This window comes from Halichoerus grypus, chromosome 13 (genome assembly GCF_964656455.1).
Source record: "Halichoerus grypus chromosome 13, mHalGry1.hap1.1, whole genome shotgun sequence".
NCBI classification, from domain to species: domain Eukaryota; kingdom Metazoa; phylum Chordata; class Mammalia; order Carnivora; family Phocidae; genus Halichoerus; species Halichoerus grypus.
Window position 1 is genome coordinate 86,704,121 of NC_135724.1, and position 16,965 is coordinate 86,721,085.

At 53.8% G+C, this 16,965-nt stretch overlaps 1 protein-coding gene across 12 annotated transcripts in view; it reads right to left on the reverse strand.

The window, feature by feature from the left end:
• The window catches only part of CUX2 (cut like homeobox 2), a 256,506-nt gene that overhangs the window by 10,833 nt on the left and 228,708 nt on the right, over positions 1-16,965 (reverse strand). For 10 of the 12 annotated variants that reach the window (XM_036080583.2, XM_078060978.1, XM_078060979.1 and 7 more), the window contains 8 exons: positions 14,233-14,424; positions 14,073-14,131; positions 13,529-13,577; positions 13,324-13,444; positions 11,509-12,189; positions 10,597-10,698; positions 6,291-7,069; positions 5,362-5,521 (listed from right to left, as the gene is read on the reverse strand). In XM_036080583.2, coding sequence (XP_035936476.1) covers positions 5,362-5,521; positions 6,291-7,069; positions 10,597-10,698; positions 11,509-12,189; positions 13,324-13,444; positions 13,529-13,577; positions 14,073-14,131; positions 14,233-14,424 — 2,143 coding nt within the window. The remainder of the gene's footprint in view (positions 1-5,361; positions 5,522-6,290; positions 7,070-10,596; positions 10,699-11,508; positions 12,190-13,323; positions 13,445-13,528; positions 13,578-14,072; positions 14,132-14,232; positions 14,425-16,965) is intronic. The other 2 variants (XM_036080580.2, XM_036080577.2) reach the window with 1 other exon arrangement.

Consider the following 16,965-nt stretch of genomic DNA (forward strand, 5'->3'; position numbering starts at 1 on the left):
TCAAGCCCCACATTGGGCATAGAGTTTACTTAAAAAAAATTATATAAAGGATATTATTGGGACAACCAAAGAAACCTGAATATAGATAGTGGGCTACATCAATGGTATTGTATCATTATCAGGTTTCTCATTCTTGGGAAATGCTTGTTGAAGCGTTTAGGGGTAAAGGGACATGATATGAACTAGTATCTCCAATGGTCAGGAGAGAAACGCACAAACATAGCAAAATTAGCAACTGGTGAGTCTGTGTGTCGGGTACAGGGAGTCTGTTGTTCTATTGTTTCAACTCTTCAATTAATTAGAAATTACTTCAAAAATGAAAAGTTCCAAAAAGTAAGTTGGTAACCCTCTATAAACCCAAGCACCAGAGATTAACTAAATAAAATATGGTGATTCCCTGAAGCAATGAAAAATAACGTAATGAAAAGACGTCCACATAAGATGAGTCAGTTCTGGGGATCTAACGTACACTGTGGTGACTATGGTGAACAATTCGGCATTATATACTTGACACTTGCCTATGACAGTAGAACTTCACTATTCCCAACAGAACAACAAAATGGTAATTATGTGAGGTGAAGGATGCGTTCGCTAGTCTTACTGTGGTAAACATTTTGCAATATATACACCTATGAAATCATCACGCTGTATACTTTAAACTTACACAATGTTACTATGTCAAATGTATCTCAATAAAGCTGGAAAAAGAAAAAGATGTCCACGGTACACTGGCACATTTAAAAAGTGAGTTTATAAGCCACGGTTTTCATTTGTCAAAGGCCATTGGGAAGACACGTTGGGTGGGACGACCTTGCCAGACCCCTAGTCCCTGAATCTGTTAAATGGCCCCACAGAGCATGTGGCACTATGCCTACAGCAGCCCTCCTCCGAGCGGTGCCCTCAAGAGGACTCCATGAGACAATGCAGGTCACCTCCTGAGGAGTCAGTCTCCCACTGGGCTTTCAGGCATAAGCTGAGCCTCCCGACTATCCCGGGCCGGGGGGGGGGGGTGCCTGAGGAGATGCCCTTAAAGGGGTGGGGACCATGGTGGAGGGTTGAGGAATCCCAGTGCTGGTGCACATGGTACCTTCCAGCAAATTAGAAACAGGTTCCTCTTCTTCAAGACATTTGGCTGCTGCCTGCTGGAAATCTGTTAAGTATAAAAATGTATGATGGCTAGGAAGTGAAAAGAGCCCCACAACCATCCTGCAGTGGTTTGATTCCAGAAAGAATATCCTGAGCCTCTGCTCTGGATGGATTTTTCCTTTCCTGTGGAAAGCAAGTGGATTACTACGTTCCAGAACCTTAAATGGCTCCCTATTGACCCTTGCACAAGAAATGTGTTCTCCTTGTCCTAGTGTTTAAGGCTCTGGACTCTCTTGTAGGAACCCCATCCCACAGACCTGGAGCTACTCTCACAGCCCAATCATCCCCTCCCCCGCCAACCTCCTAGGCTCTTCGAAGCCCCTATGCCTTTGCCATCCTGAAGGCCTTCTCCCTAACCTTGAACTCCTATGCATCCTTCAAGACCCAACCCCAAACGTCCCTTCCCTGAGGTGCACACCTTTAAGGTATAATAGCACTTTGACTACATTGTTGCACTTCACTACAATTTCCTTCTTGTGGCAGATCTCACCCTTACCAGATGACAATGACGACGACGAAGATGATGATGATAATTAATAAAACTTCCTTTTACTGGATACTTATTACATGCCCAGAATAATGCTATGTGATCTCAAGTGACCTTTATAACATCTCTAGGAGGTAGCTACCATGTCATCCCTTTTAATAGAGGAGGAAACTGAGGCTCAGAGCTATTAGGCAATGTGTCCAAGGTCACACAGGGACTAGTAGTGGCAAGCTGAGGTCTGCTTATATCCGACACTGTCCTCTTATCCACTATAAGTCCCTGGCAGGCCGGGAACACACGTTAATCATGGGTGAGTTCTAAAGCCTGGGGAGGAAGGAGGAAAGAGGTGCTGGGCAGAAGTCTGTTGAGTGAATAAATTTTGGCCAGGACCCCTGTGTTCCCTTGCAAGGTGCAAAGTGAAGCCTCAAAGTTCTGAGCAATGACACTGCAGCCCCGTGGAGCTGGCAGCCCACATCTGGCATTACGAAGACACTATTGTTCCCCCCGCCCCCAAATCGGGCTCATTCAGGTGGCATCCGTGAGATGCTGGAGCTGACACGTCCCTTGTCACTGTCACCAGCAGAGACACAGAGCTGGTGGGGAAGGGCCAGCCTGGGAAAGCAAGAGGCTATTTCAAGAGTCCATCCATCACTGGCATGGGAGAGGAGCTGGGCTCAGCTGGAGGAGAATCGAGGGTCTTCAAAGGCATCTGCCTCTTGGAACACTGCATCCCCTCCTAAAGGGCCAGATTTCCAACTAGAGAGGGAGCAGGATGAGGAGATGGAGGGAGACCCAGATGATGAGCCTGAAATCAGCCAGCCCCCAGGCAGAATGCCAGCCTTTTCTGACTACTCAGACTTCGAGGACCACTTCTGACAAAATTATTGAAAGATTCAGAAATCAACTCTATCAGGAGGAACACACTAATTATAAAGGGCCGGGAGGTTGAACACGAACAGTCAGGTTGGCTGGGGCTTGAGCAAGGGCATTGGAAAGGGATGTTGGTGGGGCAGAGCGGGGACAGCAGGGTGACCACCTGGTCTGTTTGCCCGGGACTTTGCTGGTTGTAGTACAGAAAGTCCCGTGTCCTGGGCAAACAGGACAGTTGGTCATGATGGAGAGGGACAGTGAGGGAGAGATGGAAGGAGAGAGATGAAGCGACAGGGGGACACAGGGTAGGGACAGGCGCAGAGTGGGAGAGAGGAACAGGGAAAGAAGGAGATGGGGGGAGAGAGACTGGGACAAAGAGACACAGCGGAAAAAGGCAGCAAGAAAGACAAGGGAGGGGGAGAGAAAGGACAACGACGGTGGGAGAGACTCAGTGGGGGAAGTCAGAGACCACGTGGGGGGAGCTAGAGAATTCTGAGAAGCAAGCCTCAGACACAAGGGGCTGCAGTACCCATGTAGACCACTGTGCGCAGAGCTGAAGAGCCTGTTATTTGACCCAGGCTCTGTTGGTGGGCAGCTGGGGGGGGGGCATGCTTCGGAAGCCTCCTCTGGCATCCTGCTCACCCCCAACTCCCCGGGCCATGGACAACACGGGGGCTGGAACAGGTCCGTACTCAACCCCCTGGTCCACAAGGCGTCCACGCTCACTGGACCTCACTCCCTTCCTAATCTGAGAAGGATCCTTCCTCCTAGCCTTTGCTTGTGCTGTTCTTCCACCAGGAACGCCATTCTTGACTGTCTTAGCATAACCCTATCCTTACACTACAAAGACATTTTTAAAAACCAAAACAATTCGACCTGGGGGAAATGCAAATCAGAACTACAATGAGATGCCAACTCACACCCACGGGGATGGCTTCAAACACAGAGAACAGCAGGTGTTGGTGAGGATGTACAGAAATAGGACCCCCGCCCCCCACATCGCTGCCCAGGCTGTGAAAGGGTGCAACCACTACGGAAAACAGTTTGGAAGCTCCTCAGTAAGTTACAGAATTATCATCCGACCCAGCAATTCCACTCTGAGGTATATATCCAAAGGCATCAAAAACAGGTGTTCAAAAACATGTACATGAATGTTCACAGCAGCATTATTCACAATCGCCAAAAGGCAGTCTATCTGTACATGGAAATATTATTCGGCCATAAACAGGAATGAAGTACTGAGACAGGCTACAACATGGATGAGCCTTGGAAACATGATGCTCAGTGAAAGAAGCCAGACCCAAAAGGCCACATAACAGACGAAAGTCCAGAAGAGGCAAATCCACACAGGCAGGAAGCAGACTGGTGGTTACAGGGCCTGGGGGAGGGGTGAGTGGGCATGACTGATTAATGCGCACAGGGTTCCTTTGGGGGTGAGAAGAATGTCCTGGGGTGAGAGAGAGCCGGGGGTTGCACAAAGTTTTGAATGTACTAAATGCCACTGAATCGTACACTTTAAAAATGGTTCAAATGGTAAATGATGAGTTTTACAACAATAAACAGATTAATTACAACACAACACAAGGATGGGAACTCTTTCACAGCTACGGGCTCTGGGGTAGGCACTCCCAGGGACCCTAACGGCTAAAAGCCCTGCGTTCTAATCCCGGCTCTGCTACTAACTGGCCGATGACCTCGGGCACATCCCTGTGCTACTCAGACCCTCCATTTCTTCTTCTGTAAGGTGGGAATGACAAATGGTCCCTCTGGTCAAGCCTGATGTGAGGATTAAAGGTGAAGGTACTGCAAGTGCTGAGCCTGGCGTGTGACAAATGTCAGAACGGCTGCAGTGGTCCTTACACCCGCCTGATGGAGCAGGGTTTTTCAATTAAAATTTTTGATTATAAAATATTTCAAAGTATAGAAATATACTGAAAAGAAAACGTAAATCTTCCTTCCCTTCCCTGGGTCCATGCCCTTAATAGATGTTAACGCTCCCTTATTTGCTTCAAATCTCTCTGTTTTAAAGACAAAAAGCAACAGAAACAGCCAGAGCCCTCCCCTCCCCCATGGAACCCCTCTTCCCGGGCTGGTGAGTGGTGGCTCTTTTTGACTCTTTTTTTTTTTTTTTTTTAAGTAAGCTCTGTGCCCCACATGGGGCTTGAACTCACAACCCTGAGATCGAGAGTCACATGCTCTACCGATTGAGCCAGCCAGCGCCCCTCTTTTTGACATTTTAAGCACAGGCTTGTGGCCAGTGCTGCGACAATGTGCTGTCTTGTCTTGTGGGCATGAACTTCTAAAATAAACACCATCACCTGGGATGCTTTTCCTGCCTGACATCACGTTTCTGGCAGTATTCTTGTTCATACCTGCACCTTACCCGGACTCCGACTGACCTGCCCACTGGTCGTTGTGGGGGAGGGAACGCGGGCTTCCTAGAGTCCCTCCCTGGATTCCGTCCTTCCACCTCTGCTCTGTGACTTTGGGTAACTCTCTGAGCCTCAGTTGCCTCACCCAGCCAACGTTCAGACCCCACCCTGCCTGTGCATCACTGATGGATGGATAACAGCCCAAATCTCTGTGCTAAGGCTTCTGAGGCTGCGTGCTGCATCACTGGGAAAAAGAGGTCAGTCAGCGACTCTGGTCAGGGGATGGGGTGTTGCGGCTCCCGCTCTGCAAGCCAAGTATTTTCTCCACTTGCTCTAGGAACCCTGGCGCCACCTAGAGTCTAAAACCACCAACAGAGGGCATTCTGGTTGAAGGAAGGATGAAAGGTGGAGCAGGGAAATGGCAGCTGGGAATGGCAGTTCTGGGGGGCTGGCAGCATCCTACGAGAGGGCCCCGACCACACTCACCCTGGGAGGCGCTGGGCTGCTGGCTGATGGCCTGGCCGAGCTGGTCCGAGAGCCACAGCTGCATGCGGATGAAGGGCTCTCGCCCCTTCTGCGTCAGCTTGCTCCAGGGCTTCGGCCGGGACAGCATGTCGCTCACACTGCCCTGGGACAGGCCCAGCACCTGGGGATGGGCGGAGCAGGAAGGGTAGGGAGGCAGGCTCCTGGGCCATTCCCTGGCCTCCCCTCCCTCCCTCTCCGCGAGATCCGTAGGGACCACTGTTCACTCGGATTCTCTGGGAGACCAGGGCTGCCTTGATTTGTTCTTCATTTCCCAGGTGCCTGCTGTGTGCCTGGGCCATGCCCCCCATCGGCAGTGCCCTTCCAGATATCCCTACGTGTAAGAATCCTTCCTGACTTCAAGAGCCCTCAAATGCCCCCTCCTCCAGGAAGTCTTCCAGTGTCTTCCACTTAGGTCACTCCTCTCTCTCAGCTCACCTGACCCTTTGCCTGTTCCTCTGCTATGCGCAGAGGTGCTGTTAAAAACTACTTAACCACTGGTACTGCAGGGCACCCCTGGCTGGGCCGAGCCTTAACCCTTTAGTGGGTGGACCACTGAGAGGGATGGAGGGTTCTGGAGGAGGGGAGGTAAGTAGCTATTCCTAACCAGACACAAGCATTTCACTGCTTGAACATCCATAGGACTGAATGTTAGCCCTGCCTATGGCGCCCTTCCCCCAGGACCCAGGGACAGGTGGATGCAGGAGAAAGGGTTTGGGGTCATGCAGACCTGGGTTTGAATCCTGCTTTTGCCGTGTTCCTGTTCATACACACAACCTCTCTTTCCAGACCATAAACGCTGGGGGCTGGGTCCTCAGGTGGTCCTCCCTCCCCAGGTCCCATGGGCCCCACGGCCCCCTGAGCTTCTTGGGGGTGGGCCCCACTATCTTCACCTTCTCCCCAAAGATCCTCTGGCAGATTCCGTTCTTGGCTAACTTCTCCTTGACCTGGCGTGTCAGCTCCAGGGTGTCCACCTCCCGGTACATGTAAAGCTCGTACTGCTCGGGCGTCAGGGGCGGCACGGTGGGCTTCAGCGTGCGGGGCACGTACGCAGGGTAGTAGGCCAGCCGCCCACCGCTGCCGGCCTCCGGGACGCCCCCTTCGGACTTCAGCTCGCCCAGCCTGGGCGCCTCGTCCTCGCCCCCTGCCGCCTCATCCTCAGGGGCTGCGGGGGCCTCATCCCCACGGGGCCAGGCCCTCCCGTTGGGCTGTCCAGAGTAGCTGGAGGAGGAGGAGGAGAGGGAGGGCGAGACGGAGGCATAGGGGCGGCTGAGCAGGCCGCGGTCCGAGGCCCAGTGGTGGTCAAAGTAGCCAGCGTCTCCGATCTCCGACTTGACCTTCCGGATGATGCTCTGCACGAAGGCTGCGGGGGACAGGACCGTGAGGGACGTCTGTGTGGCGCTGCTGCTCGTGCCCCCGCCACTGCTGTCCTCCTGCTTGACGTAGGTCGGGGCCCCGGTCTGGCTCACGGCAGCCAGCGACGGCCGCTCTGGGGGCGAGGGAGGCACTGAGCGGCCCCGGGGGCCTGCCTCCATCTCCAGCAGCGCCTGCTGTTGCGCCTGCATCTCGCGGCGTGCTTGCTCCAGAATGTTCTTGATGGCATCTTCCGAGGTGCTGGCGGGGGCCGTGCCGTTGGTGATGCTGAGTGGGGCCGTCGCGCTCTTGGACTCACCTATCGGGAGGGTGACAGGGTGGCCAGAGGCCCAGGGTCAGGGCATGGTTTGAAGGGCAAAGATGTTCCCAGCATCAGTATAAGCATGCTTTGGAGATACTGTGAAGATACTGCAACAAAGCCAGCCAGGTCAATGAATTTAACCTCTCTGCCAAAGGCAACCACGTGAAATATCCTCAGGTATTGCCTTCTGGCCGCTTTCTAACCGCATGCGTGGGGTGATCATCCTCGATGTGGGAGGGTAGCCTGGGTCGTGCCCACTTAGTATCAACGTATTTTTTTCTCATGATTAAAAGTTCTATCTTTGATGGCTGCCTATGCCACTTGAAGGGATATTCTCTGCTTTATTTACCTGATTCCCCCACTGCTGGACGCTTAGGTTGTTTCTAGTTTGTCACTGTTGTGAACAACGATAAAGGATATAAATCTTTGTCCCCATCCTGGATATTTCCTTCAATTCTGAGAGTAGAACTCTCGAGTTAGCAGTCAGCCATATTCATTTCCTCCCCGGGGGTCTGCTAGTTGCTCTCTGCGCAGCACTCACTCTTGTCAGGGGCGTGCGGCAAGAACCCAGGCGTTTTTTTCTCTTGCTACCTCTTCACAGACCCTGAATGGAAAGCTCCCTGGCTGGTCCACTCTGCTGTGATGTTGCCTTTGTCTTATTATTATTATGTTTTTAGAGACAGAGAGTGTGCATGGGGGGATGGGGCAGAGGGAGAGGGAATCTTAAGCAGGCTCCACGCCCAGCATGGAGCCTGACTCGGGGCTCGATCTCACTACCCTGAGATCATGACCTGAGCCCGAAATTAAGAGTTGGATGCTTTATCAGCTGAGCCACCCAGGTGCCCCTGATGTTGTCTTTTTAATTTCTCTGCTATCTTATTTCTGACACCCCCCCACCCCGGGCTGTGGGAGTGCACTGTATAGGGAGTCAGGAGACCTGGGTTCTCCCTCAGTCTCTGTGTAACTGTGAGGTGTCTCCCCCTCTCTGCTCTCAGCTGTCCCGTTTATTTAGTGGGAGAGTTTGATTAATCTGTTTCTCATGGTTCTTTACTCCAATATTGTGTCTCGTCCACAGCTGTACCTCGTGTCCAGCACGCAGTAGACGCTTAACCAGTGTTTACTGAATGATTGTCTCTCTTGCCATAGGAGCTCAAGAAGAAAGAAATTACACCGTACAGAGTAGGGCCTCAGTGGATTATCTGGGTGGGGCAGTGTAGGCTCCTAGCAGGGTGAGCCTCCTCTGCCCCTCACCAGGGACCAGGCAGGAGGGAGGGCCCTTGGGAAACACTTGGCTCCCGGCCACAAAATCTGACGCTTGGGAATCAGGACACTTTGCTCCAAGTTGCCACCAGGGGGCAGCAGACACCACAAAGTGGGAACGCGGAGGCCAACATCCGCTTCAAAGTCAGCAACGGTCTACATGGCGTGGCGATACACTGTGCTGGGTGCAGGGATGCAACTCGGTCCCTGGCTGCAAAATGCCCTCAGACTGGTAGGAGGGACAGACATATCAGCAGAGGTATTTGTAACGTGAACAAATGTAACAACAGAGACGAAAACGATGATGATGTTAACTCTAATGATAGCTAAATTTTCAGGGGCATCTGCTACATGCCAGGCCCCCAGGCTGAGCGCTCGTCAGAACTGATTTCATTTGATCTTCACACGACCTTAAGAAAGAAGTACTAATACTGTGCCTATTTTAAATATGAGAAAATGGAGGCACAGAGAGGCTAAGAAGCTTGCCCAAGGTCACACAGCTAATAAACAGCAGAGACAAAATTGACAGCCAGGCCACTCTGGCTCCATTGCATCAAGCAATGTAGGTGATTATGGGGAATCCAAGGAGGATGGGTATCCAATCCATCTGGATGGGGGTGGTGGGTTTTCTAGACCAGGTGACTTCTGAGTTGAATTGTTGAGAATGCGCAGGAGTTGGCCAGGGGTGAGGATGGCATTAGGGGCACAGGGAACAGCATGAGAATGGACATGGCTATAAGCAGTTCATTCGAGAGGTATAGGGAGTCAGGAGAAGTCAAGACCATAGGGCCTGGGGCCTTGTTGAGGAGTTGGCATTTTTATTTTGAGGGCAATGGGGAGCTGTGGAAGGATTCTGAGGAGTGACATGACCATGTGTATGCTCTAGAAAGATCCCTCTGGCCTCTGGGTGGATAATGGGCTGCAGTGGGACCTAGAATATCATTGGTAATGCCAGCGAAGAGGCTAATGCAATGGTCCCAGCAAGTGATGATGGTGGCAGTCAAGGATGGCCTCTCACCCCACCTGGGTATCTGGCACATCTGTGACGGGTTCCCAGCCTTGAGCTGGTGGGTTTGGGGAGTGAGTGAGGGGTAGGGGAAGACAGTGAGTTCCGTCTCAGACACGCTGAGTCTGAGATGCCAGGGGGCCCTTGGTGGACATGTCCAGCCAGCAGTTGGCTTAGGGCTCTGGAACTCTCGAGAGAGGTGTGGCCTGGAGAGGGGGTGATTTGGGTGTTGATGGAACTTCCAGGAATGGACTAACTTATCTAGGAAGGATAGGAAAGTCAGAGGGCCTGATGGAGAAAGTATACTCTGGTTGGCTAAATAATGGTCTCCCAATGGTATCCACTTCCCTGGGCCCAGACTATGTTACTTCACATGGCAAAGGGGACTCTGCAGATGTGATTAAGTTAAGGATCTTGAGATGGAAGACGATCCTGGGTCATGTGGGTGGGCCCCACATCATCACAGGTGCTTGTGAGAGGGAAACAGGAGGATCAGAGGCAGAGAGGAAGCTGCTGTGATGCTGGCCGTGAGGCGGCAGGACGGGCCAGGAGGCAAGGAATGTGGGAGCCTCTAGAAGCTGGAAAAGGTAAGGAAATGGATTCTCCTCTGGAGTCTCCAGAAGGAACGCAGCCCTGCCGACACCTTGCCTCTAGCCCACGGAGCTGACTGTGCACCTGTGACTTTTGGAGCTGTAAGACCATCAGTTTGTGTTGTTTTTAGCCACTGAGTTTGTGGCTGAACAGCAGCACTACGAGGCTAACGCAGGGCCCCCTGGGAAGTGCAGAAGGTATAGACTGGGAGGCAGGAGGAAGCCAGGAGAACAGGGTCTCTTTGGGAACTAGGAAGTGGAGGTGCAGGAAGGAGGGCGAGGCTTCAGCCTCTGTGTTTGGCAGAGTTCCTGTGTGATTACGGATCACTGTGTCTCCTCAAAGTCGAAGACACCTGGACAATCCAGACCAGGGCGGCGGCAGTGGCTGGGCTGTCCCATATGGCGGCCACTCGTCACTGTGCAAAAAACTGAAGCTGTAATTTTATTTAACTTCAAGTAATTTGAGTGGCTATAGTCACACATGGCTAGTGGCTCCCATACTAACAGGGACCCGGCTCTCCAGGCCTCACCTGGCTGCAGGTTGGTTGGCAAAGAGGTTCTGACCTGCTTGGAATCCCGCTGTGGTAGACGAAGGCGGATGAGGGCGCACCTCCTGCTCAGGGCAGGTCCCGGAGGCCTCAGGCCTCCCCTACGGCAGTGGCACTCACCCCCCTTCTGGGACTCGATCTCCTTCTTGGCCTGTTCCAGGATGCTCTTGATGGCGTCGTCCGAGCCTGTCTCTGGTGTGCGGATCCTTGGGGTGATACTGCCTGGGGGAGGCAAGGGGGCATCTGTCGTGGGGACCTGCATGCTGAGGGTCAATCTCTGGAGCTGGGCAGGGCGAAGGGTGGGTCCCCTCCTCCCTCAGGGGCTCCAGGGCCAGGGCTGGGAGATCTTGAGTGTGTGTGGCAAGACCACCACTTAGCCAGTCTGTGTGACAAACTGGATCTACAAATGATTCTGGCTTAAACTAATAATAGTAATACAACGATGGCCACCACCACAGCTAATAGTTCTCAAGCAGTTACTATGTTCCAGGGGCCCTGCTGAAAGATTTATACTCATTTAACCCTCAGAGGAGGCTGACAGATGGGGATGGATAGGGAAACCGAGGCACAGAAACTAAAGTCAGTTGCCCCAGGTCACCCAGTACGTGAGTGGCAGAGCTGGCACTCAAGCTCAGGTGTGTCTGTGAGGTCAAAGCTTGGGCCATTCACATGGGCTACCCTAAAAGTCCAGTCTGGCAAGTTGGCAGGAACCCAGGCCATTTCATGGATGGGCAAACTGAGGCTTGGAGGTCCTCAGGAAGTACCTACTTGCCAGGACAGCCCCTGGGCTCAGCCTTCTCCCACAGTGATCAGCCTGAGCTGTCCCATTAGGGCCAGGTGGGGAGCAAGGGGTAGCCACAGGCCCCAGGGAGAAGGGAACGAGGATATATTTCCTTGTTTTACAGAAGGGGAACCTGAGGCATAGAGAGGCAAAGTCATTTGCCCCAGGCGACACAGCTGGGAGGTGGCAGAGTTTGGCTCTGCGCCCAGAGCCTGTGCCCTCAGCCCCTGTGCCTTGGGATGGGCCCTCACCTCGCTGCCGCACCTGGATGGTCCTCAGAGCCAGCACGTTCTGCTCATCCGACAGGAACTGCTTCATCTTGATGAAGGGCTCCTTGCCCTTCACCGTGAGCTTGCGCCAGGGCTTGGGCCGGGCCAGGATCTCGCTGACTGAGCCCTGTGACAGCCCTAGCACATAGTGGCCAAACACCCGCTGCCCGATGTTGTGTTTGAGCAGCTGCTCCTTCACCTGGAATGCAATCTCTGCCGTGTCCAGGTGCTCCTCCTCGGTTCCGGTTCCGGCCCCTGCCCCAGCTGCGCTGCCCCCACCCCCGTCCACAGGCTCGGGGGCCCCAGGTGGCTCAGGGCCAGGAGCGGGGGTGGCAGGGGCCGTGGGGGGCTTGGCGCCGTAGAAGGCGGGGGGGAACACCAGCAGGCCGCCTGCCTCCCCCTTGAAGGTGGCCGGGGGCATCATGTGCTTGGACAGCAGTGCGTCCCCTGCCAGTCTGTCCCCAGAAGCCAAGCTGGGGAAGGGGGACAGTGAGAAAGTCCTTGGGCCATCGGGGCCCAGGCCAGGACCCAGCAGGGGCTGCCCAGGGCTGGGGGACAGGGGATCTTCGGGCCCTGGTGGTGGTGGGAGCTGCGGAGGGGATGGGTAGGACTGCTCCGTGCCCAGAGAGTCTTTGATGGAATCGTCCTCCGAAGGGTCCTCCTCTATATTGTCAGAGAGACAGACAGATGCAGGAAGAGAGGACAGACAGAAGCAGACAGTGATGGGGAGAGAGCGAGTGAGCCAGGGACAGAAATATCGAGAGTGACAGAGAGAGTGAGAGAGACACCAAAGAAACAGAGACAGGGAAACAGAGAGGCAGACAGAAACGAGAAACCAGAGGAGACGCGGATGGAGGCAGAGACAGAATGAAAGGCAGAAAGAGACAGAGGGACAAAGAGACAGAAAGTGGGAGGCAGAGAGACACATACATGAGAGAGCAATTCAGGGAGAAAAGGTGGGGGGAGAGGGCAGGCGGGGAGGGGGAGAGAAGTGCTATGGGCGTCCAGCAGTACTAAGAGCGCCCCTTCTGATCCTCAAATCCCCATCTGTGCAGGCCTGGCCCACACGCCAGTTCTGGGGAGCCCTCCCTCCGACATTAAGAACATGCACTGAGCACCCGTTACGTGCTAGCACCTGGCCCCAGGGTGGGGCATCCGGACCAACGCCCACCGCGGCAGGGTGCCCACTCCTGGCCCCTGCCCACCTTGCAGCCCTCCTCTTCCTACGCGTCCTACGTGTTTGCATTCCCCACGTGAACAGCACCCATGGAATGGATCCGTTGTTGTCCCCATTTTACAGATGAGGAAACAGAGGCAGCACAGAGAGTCTTGGCCGGGGCCACACAGCTATAAGGTTATGGAGCCACTGTGTGGGGAGAAGGGCTGAGCAGCTGAGAAGGTGATTTGGGGAGAGCGCAATGTCTGTGGGTCATTACCAGCAGTCCTGCTGCGGGGGTACAATGTGAACGCCCTCCGTGTGCCCTGTGACCTCTTCCCGCTGCTCATCAGGGCTCGGGGATGAGTGAAGCCTTTGGGGGGGGTCTTGGGAGGGCCCGAGTGAGCTGCGTGGGGTAGGTGTGTGTGGATACCGTGGGGGGCACTGCCAGCTGGCTTCCCCACGGACAGCCCCCAGCTAGCGCTACCACACAGCAGCTGCTCATTCAGTGTGGACCCCTTCTCTCCATCCGTCTCCTGCCCGCATGGGAGGCGGTGGCGTGGGGGCGCGGAGAAGGCCAGAGGCCCATGGGCAGCCCCTATCACAGCCCCTTGGCCCCAAGAGCATTCCGTCTCCCCTACCAGGGCTGGCCAGAAGACCGGGCTTTTCCAGAAGGAATTTCTGCGTGGGGAAGAAGGCCTCCTTTGCCATGAGCAATGAGTCTTCGGGCTTGGCCATGCCCTGGGGAGACAAGAAGCCAGGCTGAGAGGGCACGGCTGGCAGAAGGCTCTCAGGGGCAGCCCGCACGGCGGGGACAGTGGCGGGGACAGTGGCGGGAACACTCACCTGGGGGAGGCTGCAAGTGCTGGAGGCCAGCTTCATGGCTTTCAGGATGCTGCCAGAGAAAGTGGGGAGAGTCCGAGGCCAGCCAAGCTCCCGGCGCTTGGGGAGAGGTCTCGAGAGGTACTTCCTCTAGCTCATCTTCCCTGACTGAGAACAACTGCCCCACCCCGTGGACCTTACATAACACCGGACCCGGGACAACAACAAGCCTTAAGGAGCAGGCTGTGAACTGCTTCCAATGATACCTGAAGGGGTGTTGCATTAACAAACTCCCACACTGGCCGGCCTGAGCTAATCTGATGCAAGCACCACCCCCCCCCAGTTCCCGCATGGACCGCGAGCCACCTTGCAAGTTCTTGGATAGATGGCTCTGGAGGGCAAAGAACCAAGTGTGGTTAAGTTCTGAGACCCAGGCTGCCATGGAGGAGAGACAAGGGTATCGCCAAATGGGGTGTGGTGGGAGGGAGGAAGATCATGAACTTTGTCCAGGGCCTCTCCCCACCAAGAAAGAGGGCTGGGGGTGGTGGAGCCCCACTCTGCACAGTACCTCAGCTCTGTTTTAATTTCTTCATAGTCAGACTGCGCCTGGAGCTTCTCTTCCAGCTTCTAGAGGAGGAAACAAAGATGGTTTCAGGCTGGCCCACGTCCTTCTGCCTGGGGACGCCTCGCCCGTCTCCCGTCTGCACACCTCCTCTCCCAAGACCTACCTCTATGGCCTCGGACTTAGCCGTGAGCTGCCGCTCCAGGTCCGCGATCTGGTTGGCCGAGGTCTCCTCCAGCTCCTGCAGAGAGTTCTGGAGGTGCTGCACATCCTTCAGCAGCCGCAGGATCTCCCGATCCTTGGAGGCCAGCGCGGCTTCAAGCCGGGGGCCCGAGCACAACGCGAAGTTCACCTTATCCTGAGGACAAAGTGGGGCTTTGAGGGGCTAAGAGGTGTGGGGCAGGCAGCTGGAGGGCTGGCTTCCCCACCCCTGAATCCCAGACAAAATGGGAAATCCATCCGTGGCACGTTCCCCCTCCCACCCCCCGGTGCTGTGCTCCCCAGAGTGACTCAGCCCCTCCTTACAGGCTCTGGTTTTCCTCCTCCTATCTCTGAGCCTTTGCTCAAGCCACTCCTACCAGCCTGGATGCCTTCCCTCTAGTATTCAAACTGGCGGGGAGTGGGCAGGGAAGGTTTTCTGGAGGAAGATGTGTCTAAACTGTGATGAAGTTCAAGAACAAGTTAGTGATTTGGAAAATTGCTTGGCAGCATCCACTAAGGGTGGACATGTGCACTTCTGCTTGGTACATATGTGTGGGGAAAGCAGGTACCGTGCACAAGACACACGTGCGAACACCAAGACTAACATTCGTAGCAGCCGTCTCTGTAACAGCCCCAAGCTGGAAACCCTCCACTGGCTTCCAAATGCCCTCCAACGAGAGAATGGATGAGCAGGTCGTGACACATCCATACCACGGAACACGCTACAGCACTGAAAATGGATAATCCACAACTACTAACACAGCATGGACTACGCTCTCAGATAGAATATGAAGCGAGGGGCGCCTGGGTGGCTCAGTCGTTAAGCATCTGCCTTCAGCTCAGGTCATGATCCCAGGGTCCTGGGATCGAGCCCCGCATTGGGCTCCTTGCTCAGTGGGAAGCCTGCTTCTCCCTCTTCCGCTCCCCCTGCTTGTGTTCCTGCTCTTGCTATCTCTCTGTCAAATAAATAAATAAAATCTTAAAAAGAAAAAAAAGAATATGAAGTGAAAGGAGCCAGACAGCAAGGTGTGTGTGCACAATCTGATTAAGATCAGATACAAAAGCAGGCAAAACCCAGCTGTGCAGTTACAAGTCAGGAGAGTGGCTCCTGTTGGGGAGTAGCACCTGGATGGGGACACAAGGGGGGTATTCTGGGGGTGGGGAACATTCTACTTGTTGATCTGGATGCTGGTTATGGCATCTCTGAAAAATTCAATGCTGTACACTTAACGATATGCACATTTGATCTTATATATATTATACTTCAATAAAACCTTTGCTATAAAAGGATGAAAAAAAAGGAGAGAGTCTGGTGAGGAAGACGTGGGGACTGGGTGATCCCAGCAGAGGGAACATCACAGATAAATGTTTAGGTTTCTAAATGGGGCACAGGTCCTATCCCAGCGACACATTTCCCCTCCCTTCCAGGCAGACCCTCAGGTTTAGACCTGAGACCCCATAGCCACAGGCCACACACGTGCCTGTGGTGGTTCCTATCTCTTCCTAATTTGCCCCTAGCCCCAAACCCCATGGCTTCTCCAGGTTTTAGGAAATGGTCCCTTTGTCCTGCATGAAGAAGAAGTTGATGTTTGAGAGGACCTGAAGTCGGGCTGGTCCTGAGCAGTTACAAATGACTCTAAGAAGCATTACAGGGGCACCTGGGTGGCTCAGTCGTTGAGCGTCTGCCTTCGGCTCAGGTCATGATCCCAGAGTCCTGGGATCGAGCCCCGCATCAGGCTCTGCTCGGCGGGAAGCCTGCTTCTCCCTCTCCCACTCCCCCTGCTTGTGTTCCCTCTCTCGCTGTGTCTCTCTCTGTCAAATAAATAAAAAAAATCTTAAAAAAAAAAAAAAAGCATTACAAAAAACAAAACAGAGCAGAAAACAGCCTACTACTACCAATACTGGCTATTCTTCCAGGGAGATAAATGCCAATTAAAACAGGAAGCGGATGCCATTAACACATTAAATTAATTAGCATCAAGCGCCACTGTGGGGCTCAGAAAAACTCTCCCCCAAACCAGCAAAATTCCCCGTGGCTGATTAACACGGGCATTTGCCGGGTTCCACGGGGGTTAATTAAATACCATCGGCAAATTCCTTCTGAGGTGAACCCATGCGCTCTCTTGCTCTCAGTCTCTCTTGTGCTCACTCCTTGCGTTGTGCAGATATCCAGACACACTGACGTATACACACACTGCTTCCCGGGACACAGACACAAACAGAGCACACCCTGATAGAAGTACCTGCTGGAATACTCACGCTGACGTGCAGACACACAGAAATACCCAGCATCAAAGAGATACACGCATATGGACGTGTCACTGTGACACACAGAGTCACGTGCTCAGAGACCACACGGGGCGTGGGCAACACCACCTGAGACACGCCCCAGCACACCACTCCTACTAACGGTGCCATCAAACCTTCGCTGAGCACGGACCTCAGTGAGGAGGTCCAAGCACCATTGTAGGTACTTCACATGTCATCTTCCCAACAGCCCAGTCAGGTAGGTCTTACTCATACAGGTAAGGAAACTGAGGCGCAGTTAGATTAAGGGTACAGTTACTTGCCCAAAGGGCACAGACAGACATATACATTCACAGTGATTCACATTCGCAGAGACACAGTCCAACACTGAAACAGAAAAACAGATACGGCCACAGTGGGCAGTGCTGCAGGGTGGCAGGTGAAGTGAAAG